The following is an 18,253-nucleotide window of genomic DNA, read 5'->3' on the forward strand; positions in this document are numbered from 1 at the left end:
CGCCCACAAGAATACGCGAAAAAGGGGGGCGTGGTCTTGTTGCTCCCTCGTGGAGAAGAAGAAGTGTTGCGTTCGGTTCGGTTCGGTTCGGTTGCGTTTGTCGCCATGTCGTTCAGACGCTGTTATTTTCATCCCGGAGTCAAATCACCTTTGTTTGGCCTTCAGGGGCTGTAGTTTGAGCTCGTTCATCTCCCCGTTATGGTAAGAGGCGTGACCTTCCCGGGCAACGTGCGGTAAGCTGCTGTTGAATCACAACACGGGAACCGCTGACACAATCAGAACTCATTACGTATTTCTGAAGGAGGGACTTCATAGAACGAGGAAATTCTCAGGCCGTTTTGAGGACAGTGAAAACAGCGGTATACAGATAAGTAAATTGTGTGAAAAATACTGTGTTTTTTACACATGAAACATGAACACATGTTATATTGCACACTGTAAACACAATCAAAGCTTCAAAAAAACACGAAAAACGGGACCTTTAACCCTCAGAGCCCGACGGCATCGCCCACGACGTCACACGGCACCTCCGATAAATATCTATATTATTTCATGAAACTTTTATCGATTTTCTTACTGTTTTTTTCCAGCAGAAAGCTAACGACCTAGCCATCACGGGGGTGTCTTTGGTGTCTTTGTAGCCTTTACAGAAGGTTTTCTATCCAGCCTGGAACATGTGCATCTTTTTGGAGTTGTTCAGCAATAAATCAAAACGCTTACATCCAAGATATATCCACTTGATGTCCATAATTTATAAATTTTCCGTCATTTTTGCCGCTAGCGCGATGCTAGCTGCCATTTTGGATGAGGGTTTGACCAATGACAGGCTGATCCGTCATCCACGTTGGTGTGCGTCATTACGCATGAACCACAGCTCTGTTATTGTAGAGAGATAGAGACGCACGGCTAGTGTTGAGGAGAGAGAGAGAGAGACACGCGCTGCAGTTTTGTGGAGAAAGTTTGAGGAAAAAGTTTGAGAAGAAAGTTTGAGGAGAAGTTCCTGATAGGAACTGTTTTGAGGCTTGGCACCAGTAAATATCAAAAATCCAAAGAGGCCAAAAGCGCCTGGACTTTTTTTGGAAAAATGTAAATAGTTTTGGTTCTGTACAAGTTATCATGTTTATTCCTGAGTTCCAGGACTCCAAAGACTTGAACAAACTGTTTTCCAGAGGAAATATGCTTAGCTTTTATTTATTTGTGTGTGTTTTCAATAAATATTTAAGTGATTCAATTTCCGTTTTATGTTTTCATTTGTCTTTATGGTCCCATAACTTATTTTACATTTAGGTAACATCAATGCAACACAAATATACTGACAGTGCAACTTGTCTTAAAAAAAAAAGAGGTGTGTCAATTGTCTGTGCACAAGAGGGTTGATGTTTTACAAGCTTTTTTAGTAAATAACACCAGGCGGAAAATTAATTGTAAAAATACCCTTAGGTCTTAAAAGGGTTAAAAAATGTCCTGGTTCTTCCCAGCGTTATAATGGCAGTGAATGGTTGTTTCTGTTCCATAAAAGTGAATGTATTCATCATAAAAGTGCTCCACATGGCTCCGGGGGTTAATAAAGGTCTTCTGAAGCAAAGTGATGCATTTGTCAAGTCAAGTCACCTTTATTTATATAGCGCTTTTTACAATGCCGATTGTTTCAAAGCAGCTTCACAGTGTTGAACAGGAAAATAATGCAACAGAATTTGATTTGGCTGTACAACCGCTCTGGAGAAAACGGTGATGTCATCCAGCTCATTTAAATTGTCATATAGTGACAATGCGGGCAGATCAGTAATTTAGTTGAAAATGTATTTGAATAGTTAGTCGAATATTTAGTGTACCCAACTAAGCAAGCCAAAGGTGATGGTGGCAAGGAACCAAAACACCATCAGGTGGCATAATGGAGAAACATTTTTTTTTTGGGAGAAACCAGGCTCAATCGGGGTGCCAGTTCTCCTCTGGCCAAAGAACAAACAGTATATGATTATGATTCTGGCAACATTACAGGTCAGAAGTCATAGATCGGAATGTTCGAAAGATCGAAGTCATCACGCCGGAGACAGGTTTATTGAGGATGTCGAGTCGATGAGACATTTATTAGATAGGAATATTCGAAAGATCGGAGTCATCACGCCAGAGACGGGTTTATTGAGGATGTCGTGTTGATGAGGCTATTTCAGGGGGGAGTCTAATTGACACGGTCTCTGCAGACACTTCAGGGATGCGCTGGTCATTTCTAGGCGCAGGTCCACCATCTGATCTGGATACGGCCTGGATCCGGCTGACTGCCGTAAACCTTGGGATAAACAGAATGACTAACATTATTTTTATGATGTAACGAGTACATCAGGTGTTATGGGAAGTGTTCCTGGTTCCGGCTGAACTAGTTAATGCAGCCAACCAATCATTTAACTGATTTGAATAATATAAATTAAAAATGTTTTATGTGTATGCCATAGTAAAGAGATGTGTTTTTAGTTTAGATTTAAACTGACAGAGTGTGTCTGCTTCCCGAACAATGCTAGGAAGACTGTTCCAGAGTTTAGGTGCTAAATAGGAAAAGGATTGACCGCCTGCAGTTGATTTTGATATTCTAGGTATTATTAACTGGCCAGAATTGTGAGACTGCAATAGAGGTGATGGAGTATAATACGTTAAGAGCTTGCTCAAGTACTGGGGAACTAAGGCATTAAGTGCTTTGTAAGTAATAAGCAAGATTTTAAAATGTATGCAATGTTTAATAGGGAGCCAGTGCAGTGTTGACAGAACTGGCCTAATATGGTCACACTTCCTGGTTCTAGTAAGAACTCGAGCTACTCTGTTTTGGACCAGCTGCAATTTATTTATTAAACGAGCAGGGCAACCACCCAGTAGAGCATTACAATAATCCAGCTTTGAGGTCATGAACACATTAACTAATTGTTCAGCATTTTGCATTGAAAGCATGTGCTGTAATTTAGATATATTTTTAAGATGGTAGAATACAGTTTTACAGATGCTAGAAACGTGGCTTTCAAATGAAAGATTGGTATCAAAGAGCACACTCAGGAGCACTTGACAGAGCAGCCATCAAGTGTTAGACATTATTCTAGGTTACTGCTTGTGGAGTTTTTTGTCCAATAATTAAAAAATCAGTTTTTTCTGAATTAAGTTGCAGGATATTACTAGTCATCCAATTTTTTATATCAGCTATGCATTCCGTTAATCTTGTGAATTGGTAAGTTCTGTCAGGGCATGAAGAAATATAGAGCTGAGTATCGTGAGCATAACAATGAAAACTAATGCCATGCTTCCTAATGATATCTCAAAGTGGTAGCATTTACAGGGTGAAAAGCAATGGTCCTAGCACTGAGCCCTGTGGTACTCCATACTGAACTTGTGATCGGTGTGACATCTCTTCATTTACTGCTACAAACTGATAACGGTCAGATAAGTATGATTTAAACCAGGCCAAGGAAATTCCACTAATGCCAACATAATTTTCGAGTCTATTCAAAAGAATGTTGTGGTCAATAGTATCAAATGCAGCACTAAGATCGAGTAACACTAAAAGAGAGATACAACCACGATCGAATGATAAGAGTAAATAATTAGTAACTCTGATGAGAGCAGTCTCAGTACTATGATACGGTCTAAATCCTGACTAGAAATCCTCACAGATACCATTTCTTTCTAGAAAGGAGCATAATTGTGAGGACACTGCCTTTTCTAGTATTTCTGACAGAAAGGGTAGATTTGAGATTGGCCTGAAATTGACATATTTTGTAGGATCAAGTTGTGTTTTTTTTAATAAGTGGTTTAATAATAGCCAACTTAAAAGTTTTCGGTACATATCCTTATAACAAGGATGAATTAATGATATTAAGAAGAGGATCTATAACCTCTGGAAGCATCTCTTTTAATAGCTTAGTCGGTATAGGGTCGAGCATACATGTTGTTGATTTTAATGATTTAATGAGTTTTCTTCTTCTCCTATAGCAGTGAATGAGTGGAATTTTTCCTCGGTGACACTACAATGCACTGTCTGATGTGATACTGTAGTAGACGGCTGCATGGTTATACATTTTTTTCCTAATATTATCAATCTTGTACATAAAGAAGTTCATAAAGTCATTACAGCTGTGCTGTTTACAAACTGTTTACAGAAGTTGAAGCTTTATTTTTCGTAAATGTATCCACTGTATCAAATAAATACCTAGGGTTGTGTTTGTTTTCTTCTAAGCGAGTCGAGAAATAAGCAGATCTAGCAGTTTTAAAAGCCTTTCTGTATGCAATCATGCTCTCTTTCCATGAAATGTGAAAAACCTCCAGTTTTGTTTTCTTCCAGCTGCGCTCCATTTTTCTGGCTACTGTTTTAAGGGCCCGAGTTGGCTCTTTGTACCACGGTGTTGGACTATTTTCTTTAATCTTCTTTAAGTGCAGAGGAGCAACTGTGTCTAAAGTGCTGGAAAAGAGAGAGTCAATAGTTTCTGTTGCAACATCGAGTTCCTCTAGGCTCTCTGGGATGCTGAGGAGATGAAATTGATGAGGAAGATTATTTACAAAGCAATCTTTAGTGGCAGCGGTGATAGTCCTGGCATATTTCAAATGAGGGGACGGCTTTGCAGCCTTAGCTAAATTAAGTATACATGATACTAGGTAATGGTCTGAGATGTCATCGCTCTGCTGCATAATTTCAACAGTATCAACATTTATTCCATGTGACAGTATTAAGTCTAAAGTATGATTATGACGATGAGTGGGTCCTGACACGTGTTGCCTAACTCCAATAGAGTTTAGAATGTCTCTAAATGCCAATCCCAATGGATCTTTTTCATTATCTACATGGAAATCACCAACAATTAGTACTTTATCTGCAGCCAGTACTAACTCTGATCGAAAATCAGCAAATTCTTTGGTAAAGTCTGTATTGTGCCCTAGTGGCCTGTATACAGTAGCCAGCACAAACGTCAAACGGGATTTATCATTTACACTACATATCGTTACATAAAGCACCAAAACTTCAAAATAAATTTATAGACTTCTAAGGACATCAATTAAATTTTTAGCGTTAAATGGTTTTGATGTTTTTTTTTTTTTGTATTTACTAATTCGGGGAACAGACACAGTCTCTATGTGATAATATCTAGGTGTGAGAATCTCTGTGTGTTGGGATTTATCTGACTTCTGTGACGTGAGACAGCTAGTCGACAGTCGGTTAAGCCAGACCGTCTGCTTCCTGACCTGGGCCCCAGTTAGTCAAGGTTTAGCTCAAAGACTATGTGCCAAATTACTAGAGAGAAGAGCGGCACCATCCCAGGAAGGATGGATGCCATCTTTTTTAAACAGGTCAGGTCTGCCCCAAAAGCTTTTCCAATTGTCTATGAACCCCTTGGTTATTTTGCGGACAACCAGCCATTGAGTGATGATAGTCTGCTAAGTATCTCATCACTCCGGCGAACAGGGAGGGGACCAGGGCAAAAATCTTTAATGTTAATTTTGGTGATCTCTGACTGGCGAAGTTGAACATCATTAGTGCCAACGTGAATCATGACATCATGACAATGACAATCATGACTCAAAACAAGGCATCATGAAGCTTCGAAGCGTTATGAATCAGTGAGCCGAATCATGATTCGGATCGCGTGTCAAACCGCCAAACTGCTGAAATTTGGCGATTCAAACCACTGATTCGACTCGCTGATTCATAACACTTCGAAGCTTCATGATGCCTTGTTTTGAAATCGTCATCACTATGTAAGTCGTTATTTAGGGTTTTTTTGCGCACAAAAACTATTCTCGCCGATTCATAAAGTTATTTTAGAAACACTGTAGTGAGATGGACTTTGTAACGATGTATTTAGTACCTTTTAAGGGTCTTGAGAATGTAAAGTGCCATTGTGCCGATGGAGGCCTTTCAGAGCCATCAGATTTCAACTAAAATATCTTCATTTCTGTTCCGAAGATGAACGGAGGTCTTACGGGTGTCGAACGACATGAGGGTAAGTAATTAATGACAGAATTTTCATTTTTGGGTGAACTAACCCTTTAATTAATCCAACTCACCACAGTTGTTTGATGGACTCTATTGACTAATCCAAGACACCAGAGTTGTTTAATGAACTCAGAAAAAAGGAGACTGGAGACCCGGATGAAGAGATGGCAGGCTAACAGGCAAGTGAAATGCTAACGTGATAGCGATTTAGACTAAAAGCAAGCGATGACAGATTTAATGTGATAGAACATTAGATATCTATGTGATCTATGTGATATTAGACAATATATCTATTGTGTAAGAAACATATCCATATTTAAAACGTTATAGACTAAAATAACTAGCTTCCGGTGGATAGCCATACGCAAGTCAACTTACGGCAATAGAGTAACCCCTGATGCGATGTATAGGAGCATCGCAAGCCTCTCTTGACGCCTCTAACGGATAGTACTGGGCAATAAACTCAAGCCCCTCTTCTCTTATATCGAAATCCTCTGCCATTTCTCTTTAAAAATTCTTGTTTTAGACATCTAATTCATGACCGGGGATTTGTTTTGCTCCATCCTATGTGCTTCTGCGTTCGTCAATATGTGTGCGTCAAGGGTTACTCTTTCGCCGTAAATCGACACGTACGGCGGTCCGCCGGAAGTTAGTTATTTTAGTCTATAAAGTTTTAAGTATAGATATTTTTCTTACACAAATGCATCAATTTGCTCCAGAAGGCCTTTATTAACCCCCCAGAGCTGTGTGGACCACTTTTAAGATGGATACATGCACTTTTATGGACTTCAAAACAGAACTTCCCTTTCACTGCCATTATAAAGCTTGGAAGAGCCAGGACATTTTTTTATATAACTCCGATTATATTCGTCTGAAAGACAAAGACAGATTAAGAAAGATGGATTAGTTAGAAAGAAAGAAAGAAAGAAAGAAAGAAAGAAAGAAAGAAAGAAAGAAAGAAAGAAAGAAAGAAAGAAAGATTAATTATAAAGAAACAAAGAAGGAAAGAAAAATGGATTAGTAAGAAAGAAAGAAAGAAAGAAAGAAAGAAAGAAAGAAAGAAAGAAAGAAAGAAAGAAAGAAAGAAAGATTAATTATAAAGAAAGAAAGAAGGAAAGAAAAATGGATTAGTAAGAAAGAAAGAAAGAAAGAAAGAAAGAAAGAAAGAAAGAAAGAAAGAAAGAAAGAAAGAAAGAAAGAAAGAAAGAAAGAAAGAAAAAAGATGGATTAGTTAGAAAGAAAGAAAGATGGATTATTTAGAAAGAAAGATAGTTAGAAAGAATGATTAGTTAGAAAGAGATAGATAAATAGAAAAAGTTTGAAGATAGATAGATAGATAGATAGATAGTATAGATAGACCATAGTATTTTTTCCCCCTACTAAGGTAGTGAATGCTTGCTCTATCTGCTTGGTTACAAACATTCTTCAAAATATCTTCTTTTGTGTTCAGCAGAACAAAGAAACAAATACAGGTTTGGAACAACTTGAGGGGGAGTAAATGATGACAGAATTTGCATTTTTGGGTGAACTATCCCTTTAAAGCAGTAAGAACAGAGCACTACTCGTCAATCATTAGACCCCAAACCCCAACAAGATATTTAAGATGATCAACAGTATTTTTGCACCAATTAAGCCCAGTGCTTGAAGTGGAAAAAAATAAAGTGCCGGTACTCACCAAAGGGGCGGGGCGTGGTTTTGGGGGGATTGTTTAGTCAATCATTCAAGAAGGTCTTTCTAACTTGTACTGAGCCTTAAAACTAACATATAGTTGTTGTAATTGATTAACTATAGTATTTGTTACAATAAGGGTTTATTTACAAAGCAAGACCAATGTTAACTTTTTTCTTTCTTTTTTTTAATCTATAGCATTTGTTATGAAAAATAGCAACACAGATAGAAACTATAGCTACAACATGCCACAGGTGTAATATACATATTTAGTGAAAAATCTATTCCCTTAACTGATCTATTATAAATTCTACAACTAGTCAAAATTGACCACAATAAATACAACAGAACGTGATAAATTCTTGTAAATATGGTCAACATGAGTTTAAAAAGCTTGCAGGATGATTTTTCCCCTCTTTTCATAGGTCATTTTAGTGGCTGTTTTAGTTCATGTTCGACTAGTGTTTTACTACACTCTCAATAGAATTAAAATGGGTCGCACATTTTATCATCAGTGTCGCATAGGAACGGCTTAACACTTTTGGAGCGCGTTGGTGAATGCACCTACAGTGATTCGCACACCACTTAATTAAACAATTGGGCTTCAGTCACAGTCATATTACACAGACAATTGATCCATTATAAAAGCGAGAAGTAGCGGTACGCAAGAAAAAGTGCAGGTACGCTTAAGAGTCAAATGTAGAAGTGCCGGTACTGAGTACCAGTAAGTACAGCCCCACTTCGAGCACTGATTAAGCCACTAATCTGTTCCTCAGTGCAGGAGTGTCACAAGTTTCTTAATTTCTTTATGGAAAGAAATTAAATAATCTATAAGTCTATCAGTTTGGTCCCCTGCTCTGCAGTTCCTGAGACCTATCCAATTAGTTTTCCTGAAACTGCATTCTCCAGCTTTAACACAGTCACTACTGATTGTATTTTGAAATTAGTGATGACAATGAATACAACTACATGTACTCTCGACCCAATCCCAACATCTGTTCTTAAGGAGTGTCTCTCTTCAATCGGTCCCCTCATTTTAAACATTGTAAACACCTCCCTTGCTACTGGTATTGTTCCAAAAGCCCTTAAAGTTGCAGCTATTACACCAGTCCTTAAAAAGCCTGGATGTGACAAGTCTGACCTATCAAATTACAGACCTATCTCAAATCTGCCCTTTCTTGCTAAGGTTTTAGAACGTGTGGTTATGGCACAACTCCACTCACACTTGTCTTCCAACAAGCTTTTCGAACATTTTCAGTCTGGGTTTAGAAAGGGACACAGTACAGAGACAGTTTTGAATGACCTGCTTGTCTCAGCTGACTCTGGAGCTTCTACCATCTTGGTCTTATTAGATCTCACTGCAGCATTTGACACAGTGTGCCATTCTATCCTGCTAAATAGGCTGGAGAGATGGCTTGATATCACTGGTACTGTGCTTAATTAGTTTAAATCTTACCTCACTTATCGTTCTTAGTTTGTTGTCTTGAAACAACAATTCTCAAATTGGACAGGTCTGCCATGGTGTTCCCCAGGGATCTGTCCTGGGTCCCATATTGTTTAGTGTTTATATGCTTCCTTTGGGGCAAACCATTAGGAAATATGGCTTGGGGTATCACTTTTATGCCGATGATACCCAAATTTACATGAGCTCCAAGTCTGATCCTACTATCACCTCTACAGTTCTCTCTGAGTGTGTGCAGGAAATAAAAACATGGATGCACCATAATTTTTTTTAATGAATTGTTCTAAAACAGAGGCTGTAGTTATTGGCACACCAGCGGCTATTCATTAAGGTATCAATTTTAACTTGATTGTCCATGATAGTGTCATATTTCCATTTGCTCAAGGTGGTTACCATGGTGTGATTTTTGACACTCTTCTGATGCTAGACTCACATACTGTATTACGAGTATTACGAAATCTGCATTCCATCATCTTAGGAACATTGCAAGAATTAGGCCTTTCCTCACTCCGCCTGATGCTGAAAGACTTATTTACGCATTTGTAACTTCCAGGATTGAATATTGTAACGCACTATTTGTTGGGTTACCTGCTAAATCGATCAAACGGCTGCAGTATATCCAGAATTCAGCAGCACATGTTTTTACATATACTTCATCATGTCAACACATCACAGGCATGCTTTATAGTTTGCAGTGGCTTCAGTGTTCAGTCGCATATTGTTTTTAAAACTCTCAAACTAACTTACAAAGCTATAAATTGAATAGCCCTTTCTTATATCTGTGACTCAGTCACCCTGTACACGCCTTCTCGTTCCCTTCGGTCAGCTGATTCTCTTACTCTTCAGCAGCCTCCCTGTAGATTAAAATCTATGGGGGAGAGAGCTTTCTCTGTCGCTGCACCCAGGTTATGGAATGCACTTCCTCTCACTGTTAGAGATGCTCCCACATTAGACAGTTTCAAGAAACTGTTAAAAACGAATCTTTTCAAAATTGCTTATATAGATTGTCGTGATTATTTTTATTTTGTATTGTACTGTAATGGTTATTTTATGATTTTATAATTCTTTGTATTGCATTATTTTATTTGTATTTATTTTTTTGTTTTGGGTTTGGGTTTTAGAAAAGCGCAATAAAAATAAACATTTATTATTATTAATCTATATTTAATCTGTTCAGTAAGACTATGCAGTGTTATTTTACATTTGATTATAATTTTTTGTTGTAGGCTATTACTGAATACCACCGTTAGTACATCTTCCTGAAATACTTAAAACACGGTTTATTTAATTAGTATTTTCATTCTGTTGTATTTTTCTGTTTTGCTTGTAATTAGCTTCTTTGATCTTATTGTATTGCTGATTGTTTACTTGTCTTATGAAATTGTTTTGAGGATCTTTTTCATACATTAGTTAACTTATTATTTTTTGCTGAAGTATCGATAATTGTGAAATTTTCCTGATATTTAAAATGACTCATATCAGGAAATAAGACTTTGACCAAAATAATTGTGATTATGAGTATGATCAAGCCACATCCAGTTCCAATATTAGCTTCACTTCTTGTCTCCTGAGATACTGTCAGGATTTACCAAACTCAAGAGATGTGAGAATTGGTGTAACTTAGTTTCAGATCATTTATTTAACAGTATGTGCAGAAACAGAAAATGAAAATGTCAGAAACTGCCAGTAAGCTGTTTTGAGCCTTATATGTTTGAACCAGAGTCGGACAAGGATGGACAGACTCAAAAAGTGACAACATGCAACAGGACGTTTCTGAAAGGTTAATTGATGAATTTATGGAGTTGATGTGGAGTTAACTATCTTTAAGTCATCGATTAGCATGTTCCGTCATGATAATATATACATCGCTGTACAGGTGTTTTTGTGGGAACTGTTGTAAAATGCCAGAGAATATATGCTGTATGGCGATAGAACAGGTATAGTTAAGTTTAATTATGATTATATCTTATGTTGTCATCTTGCCTTCATGAAATGCCATTGCATTGTGTTACATACTGTATTGCAATTAAGGTGAAAAGACAGATGCAACAGCTTGAGCAGACTCCCAAATGAATGACAATCATGTAATGAAGCCTGTTTGTTAAAACGTGTATTCTCTTCAGAGAACGTAAGATTTATCGTGGTGACAATTACTCCAGGTGATATGTGAGAATAATGTTCAGTTCCCCTTCGAGGGAAATCGAACTGCGTCATCATGACGACACTTTGGGGAACGCCTCTAGCGTAAAGCGTCTGAAGAATTAATTAAATCAGCCCAATCCTGATTGGAGTTGCATGATGACGTAGTATGTGACGGCATACCCGGAAGATACAAAGAGACGTCTGAACGTCTGAGAGATAGATTTTTGCTCTTCAGCCTTAGCGCTCTGTGTTGTCAGTCTTATTTTGGTGTTGTTGTCTACCATCTCTGAGACTATCTCTGAGAGATAGATTTTTGCTCTTCAGCCTTAGCGCTCTGTGTTGTCAGTCTTATTTTGGTGTTGTTGTCTACCAACGTTGTTTTCACAAGCATTTCTCAGGGCTCGCGAACTCCGTGGCTGGTCCCGTGCCTGTTGAGGCAGCCCGGTTGATCAATCACGGACTCGCAGATGGGTCTGTCAAGGGAACCTGAGAGTGCTGAGGCATCTTCCATTGTTCTCCTTCCCTCTGATGATTATGGCTGCATTTAATTCTAAGGAATTAAATAAAATATGATCTGACTTTGAGGAGTTAGATATTCAGCCTATCATTTCAGACCATGTTTCACCGTATTGTGGCTGCATTTAATTCCGAGGAATTAAATAAAAATATTATCTGACTTTGAGGAGTTAGATGTATTTTTTACTCAGCCTATCATTCAGACCAGGTTGCACGGGTTGGGTGATTATGATGACATTTAATTCTGAGGAATTGAGTGTCATGTTATCTGACTTTGATAAGTTCGATACTTTTAATCAGTCTGTCGCCCAAGCGTGTTTGACTTGTCTGGATATTCATCTAAGATGGGAGCAATCATGCATGGGCAGTTCCTGAGGGGGCTGCTTCCATGCATGGTGAGGCTGTTCCTCCTTGGAGCCCTCCGGAAGTTGATGTCGTTCTCGCCGCCTTATGGCCTGCGGGACACATCAGTTTCAGGCAATTGCTAATCGCAGTGTCCGCCCTAGTGTTGCGGCCCTGTCGAGCTGCTCCCTTAGATGAGGCCCCTGCTGGCCAGCCCCCTCTCCCGGGTAGGAGCGATCGAGTTTGCCTCCCCTGTGGAGCTTTTGGGAATCGATGCTGTGCTCCCGCCGTCTAGTACACTTCGGGCCACATCGTTTCTCCGTGCACGCGCGCTGCACCAGCCGCCTCTAGCAAGACCTGCGGCTGTCCAGCAAACGCGTACGCACACCGAAAATCTTCCTCAATTTCGCCCTGCCGGTTAGCCGTTTCAGGGGGTCGGGGAGGAGGCTCGGTTGACACCCGAGGCCGGCCGCGAGAGGATGGTTCCCTTAGCAGATTATCTTGGCGCATGGTTATGTCTCCGAAAATATCTGCATGGGCCCTGCATACTTTAGAACGGGGTTACAGGCCGCAGTTCAGTTCCCCTCCCCCGAAGTTCAACGGGGTGGTCTGGACTGTGGTCAGCCCAGAGCAGGTGCGGGTTATGGAACAGGAAGTACACTCCCTGCTGTTTAAGGAGGCTTTTGAAACGTATTCCTCCGCCAGTCAGGGAGTCCGGGTTCTACAGCCGGTACTTCATAGTTCCTAAGAAGGATGGCCAGTTGCGTCCAACTTTAGATCGGAGGTACTTGGATCGTTCTCTGAGGAGATTCAGATTCAAGATACTTGAGCATTTCCTTGTCGTGATTCAGATCCAATCTGAGGACTGGTCTGTCACGGTGGATCTAAAGAGGACGCATACTTCCATGTATCCATCCTTCTGTGTCACGGGGGATTCCTGAGGTTCGCTTTCGGGGGCGAAGCGTATCATTATCGGGTTCCTCCATTCAGCCTGGCCATTCAGCAGTTCGGCATTAACATGTCGTCCTTGGCTGCTATCAGTGCTTGGGGGTGAGACTCTACACGCAGTAGCGTGTTGACGCCTTCTCAGAGAACCGTGTTCCTGGGAGCCGTATGGAATTCTCTACGTTGTGGGCACAATTGTCCCCCGCGCGTATCGAGTCCATACGGGCGATGGTCTCCAAAATGAAGCTAGGCCGCAGCATCACTGTGTAGCAGTTTAGGACTGCTGGGACTTGTGGTAGCTGCGTCCAACAGAATTTCTCTTGGCCTGCTGCACGAGACCCCTACAGTGGTGGCTAGGAGCCAAGGGGTTTTCCTTGAGGGGAAAACCATTGTGTATGATCAGGGTAACGCGCAGATGCCTTCGTTCCCTCGTCAGATGGAAGAGACCTTGGTTCCTGTCCCGGGGGCCAGTGCTGGGAGCATCATGTTGCCAGAAAACCGTTTCAACTGATGCCTCCCTCACTGGTTGGGACGTGGTCATGGACGGCCGCTTTGCGAGAGGTCTGTGGGAGACCCAGCATTCTTCCTGGCACATCAACTGCCTGGAAATGCTGGCGGTCTAGAAGGCTCAGAGGAGCTTTCTCCCGGACCTCCGCGGCCACCATGTCCTGATACGGAAGTGAACCAAGGGGCTTTCCTTGAGGGGAAATCCATTCTGTATGATCAGGGTAAAGCGCAGATGCCTTCGTTCACTTGTCATATGGAAGAAGCCTTGGTTCCTGTCCCAGGGGCCAGTGTTGGGAGCGTCCTGTTGCCGGAAGACTGTTTCAACAGACGCATCCCTCACTGGTTGGGGCGCGGTCATGGAAGGCCGCTTTTCCAGAGGTCTGTGGAAGACCCGGCATTCTTCCTGGCACATCAACTGCCTGGAAATGCTGGCGGTCTACAAAGCTCTGAGGAGCTTTCTCCCGGACCTCCGCGACCACCATGTCCTGATACGATCCGACAACATGTCGGCTGTATCGTATCTAAACCACCAGGGGGGCCTGAGGTCGCGCCCTCTTTGCAGACTGGCGCATCAGGTTTTCCTGTGGTCCCAGGGGATGTTGTCATCCTTCAGGGCGATGTACATCCCCGGGGACCAAAATCAGGGAGCAGACATCCTGTCGAGGCAGGGGCAGGGGCTGAGGCCCGGGGAATGGCGACTCCACCCCGAGGTGGTGGAAGCCATGTGCGAGCAGTTTGGCCCGGTGGAAGTGGATCTCTTCGCGTCTCGAGAGACGTCCCACTGCCCACTGTGGTTCTCCCTCACCCATCCGGCCCCGCTGGCGTCTGTATGCTTTTCCCCTTATCACTCTGCTCCCAGGAGTTCTGGAGCGTGTCCGCCGAGAGGGCATCAGCTTTCTCTTAGTAGCACCCCGGTGGCCCACTCGAGTATGGTTTTCCGACATCATCTACCTGCTGGACAGTCCCCCATGGCCTCTGAGGAGGGACCTGCTATCTCAGGACAATTTTCTACCCCCGGCCAGAGGTGTGGGGTCTCTGGGTCTGGCCCCTGAGGGGGCCCAGTACCTAGGAGAGGGCCTGTCGGCGGGTGTCGTGGAGACCCTACTCAGCTCCAGAGCTCCTTCCACCAGGAGGTTGTACAGCCTGAAGTGGAATGTATTTTCCACTTGGTGTAGAGAGCGGGAGGTGATCCCAGTTATCTGCCCGGTGGCTTCAGTGCTGGAGTTCCTTCAAGACCGCTTCTGCGCCAGTCTTTCCCCGTCCACACTTAAGGTGTATGTGGCTGCCATTGGGGCTTTCCACGCACCTTTAGATTATGGGCCGTTGGAAAGGCACCATCTGGTTGTACGATTCCTCCGTGGGGCTCGGAGGATGAGGCCTGCGGCTCGTTCCAGAGTCCCAACCTGGGACCCGGCGGTGGTGCTCGAGGGGTTGGCTGAGGCCCCCTTTGAGCCGCTGGAGTCGGCTGAGGCGAGAATACTGACCTTCAAGGTGGCCTTTCTCCTTGCCATCACTTCTCTGAGGAGAGTGGGGGACCTCCAGGCCTTGGCTATCACGCCAACCTGCCTGGAGTTTGCCCCTGGCGGAGTTAAGGCTATCTTGCATCCCAGTCCGGGCTATGTGCCCAAGGTGCCATCTAATTTGGCACGGTCAGTGGTTCTTCAGGCCTTCCATCCTCCACCTTACGTGACGGCGGAAGAGAGCAGACTTCACCTCCTGTGCCCCGTGCGGGCATTGAGGATTTACCTGGAGAAGTCTGCTCAGTGGAGAAAGTCAGACCAGTTGTTAGTGTGTTTTGGTTCACCCAAGAAGGGGCTGCCTGCTTCAAACAAACAATCAGTAACTGGATTGTCCAGGCTATAGCCACGGCTTATCAGGTGCGCAATCTGCCTTCACCGTTAGCCGTGAGGGCTCATTCCACCAGGAGCGTGGCCTCCTCTATTTATTTATTTCTATTTATGCATTTGGCAGACGCTTTTATCCAAAGCGACTTACAGTGCCCTTATTACAGGGACAATCCCCCTGGAGCAACATGGAGTAAAGTGCCTTGCTCAAGGACACACTAGTGGTGACCGCTGGGATCGAACCTACAACTTTCTGCATATCAGTTCAGTGGTTTAACCCACTGGACCACCATCTCCATCCTCGGTGGCCCTCCTTTCTGGAGCCTCTATGCAAGAGATCTGCGAGGCGGCTGGGTGGGCCACTCTGCACATCTTCATTGGATACTTCGGTCTGCATCTTCCTGAGAAGCCTGGCGCTAGAGTGCTCGCCCCCTAGTTGTGCCTGGGTTCCAGCTTCGCACTAGGTTGGGTATGATTGGTGCGGCATAGTGGGTACTCGTTCCCCAAAGTGTCGTCATGATGACGCAGTTCGAGTTCCCTCGAAGGGGAACGTCTCGGGTTATGACTATAACCCTTGTTCCCCGAGAAGGGAACGAGACACTGCATCTCGTGTCCACCCAATCAGACAGAGCGCTCGCTTCATCGCAAGAACGCTATCTCTGTTGTGTTCAGACGTCTCTTTGTATCTTCCGGGTATGCCGTCACATATTACGTCATCACGCAACACCAATCAGGATTGGGCTGATTTAATTTATTCTTCAGACGCTTTACGCAAGGGGCATTCCCCAAAGTGTTGTCACGATGACGCAGTGTCTCGTTCCCTTCTCGGGGAACAAGGGTTATAGTCATAACCCGAGACGTTTTTCATAAAAGCATGAAATTTGGTACACATGTACAGTTTGGGGCCCTGAACATTTTCAGAAATGGAGCCATGGCAAAAACGCCTCGTGGTCACCATGGAAACCTTTTTACTTTCTACCATAACCAAATTATGCATTTTGTATAATATATCCTGAATCAAACATTATAACACAGAAAAGGTGATGTCTACCCCTATGTTTTGATGGTCAAGGATTACGATGATACCTAAACTGTTCAGGTGAATAGCTAATGATGAATTCAGTGACGTGAGAAGGAAATCACAGTATCTGAGAACCTAGGCTATAGACTTTATAATATCATGTCTATTGCATGTTGTGTTGAGTTAAAAAAGCTTAATCCTTTTTTTTATTGACCCTGGCAATACAGTAACTGTAAAGAGTAGAATATTTAATGACCGTAGCGACATAGCTTAAAAAGAATATCAAACAAAGATTTACTTCAAAAATCTACACTACTAAAAAAATGTTTTAAATAATGTAACACTTATATCACACATTGGATCTCAATTAATAAAATATTCAATTTGAAAATCTTTATTCATATACATTCTGTAATAAAACAAAATTATCAACACAATACACTGAGGGCTGGAATAAAAAAAATCACACCAAAAATCAATGTAAAAAAAGTTGCAGGCTGGTCCAACTTGCATAAACTTCATCACAGAAACTCATAATGTAAGTCAGTAGTGTGGTCTGCACAATGAATACAATTTCTAATCATGATTACATTTATGGATGCCACAATTATGAAATCGTTCAAAAGTGCCATTACAAAAAAACAGACAACAAAAAAAAGTCCACTTACAGTAGATTATTTTGTGTGTTTAAGAAATGTGTTTTTTTCTTTCAGGTTATCTTAAGGTTTTTTTTCTCTTTGTTTTAATTTTAGTTTTGGTATAACATTATAGTCAAGTCAATCACCTTTATTTATATAGTGCTTTTTACAATGGAGATTGTTTCAAAGTAGCTTCACAGTGGTAACAGGAAAATAATGCAACAGAATTTGTTTCGGCTGTAAAGCTGCTCTGGAGAAAACAGTGATGTCATCCAACTCAATTCAATTATCATATAGGCTAGTGTCAATGTGGGTGGATATAGTTGAATATTTAGTGTCCAGACTCGCGACAGAGGCGGCGGTGGCAAGGAACCAAAACTCCATCAGGTGACAGGATGGAGAATAAACCTTGGGAGAAACCAGGCTCAGTCGGTGGGCCAGTTCTCCTCTGGCCAACGAACGAACAGTGTATGAATAATCATGATTCAGGCAACATTACAAGTCAGAAGTCAGATTAGATCAGAATATTACGAAGATTTGTCCATTTCCATATTATAATACCGTTTATTTAAAAAAAGAGCAATGACATTTGAGACTTCATGCTATAGAAAAGTAATAAAAGTCTTTCCGGAAGAGTGTTTTCAGCTTGCTTATTTTCATATAATTATGTATAAAAGCTATTCAAAACATCATTCAGTGTAAACTGTGATAATTGTAATAATAAATTACAATTACAATTTCAAGGGAATAATCAACAATTATAATTTTTGTTATAACTGTGAAGCCCTAGTAGTGCCTTTGTGCACTCACAACAACATCTGGGCATGCCTGCACATAATGTCCAAGAGGTTCTCAATTGGATTCAGGTCTGGGGAACGTGAGGGCCAGTCAATGGCATGCCTTCTTCATCGAAAAACTGCACCAAGAGGAACCCAGGGCCCACTGCACCAGCATTAGGTTTGACAATGGCTCTCAGGATTTTATCCTGGTAACTAACAGCAGTAAGGGAACCATTGGCTAGCACGTGGAGGTCTGTGCGACCCTCCAATGTTATTTCTCCCCAGACCATTACTGACCCATCACCAAACCGGTCATGCTGGAGGATGTTGCACGCAGTATAACATTCCCCACGGCATCTCCAGACTCTTTCACGTCTGTCACATGTGCTCAGTGTGAACTCGCTCTCATCTGTGAAGAGAACAG

General features: G+C 41.9%; 1 protein-coding gene across 1 annotated transcript in view; it reads right to left on the reverse strand.

Annotated features, from left to right (window-relative positions):
- Positions 1-1,590: 1,590 nt before the first annotated feature.
- LOC307125513 (uncharacterized protein) overlaps positions 1,591-18,253 on the reverse strand; it is a 58,237-nt gene continuing 41,574 nt past the window's right edge. Inside the window, exon 8 of the mRNA XM_079815389.1 lies at positions 1,591-2,287. Coding sequence (XP_079671515.1) covers positions 2,228-2,287 — 60 coding nt within the window. The 3' untranslated portion in view covers positions 1,591-2,227. The remainder of the gene's footprint in view (positions 2,288-18,253) is intronic.

This window comes from Gobio gobio (genome assembly GCF_949357685.1).
Source record: "Gobio gobio genome assembly, chromosome: 4".
NCBI lineage: Eukaryota > Metazoa > Chordata > Actinopteri > Cypriniformes > Gobionidae > Gobio > Gobio gobio.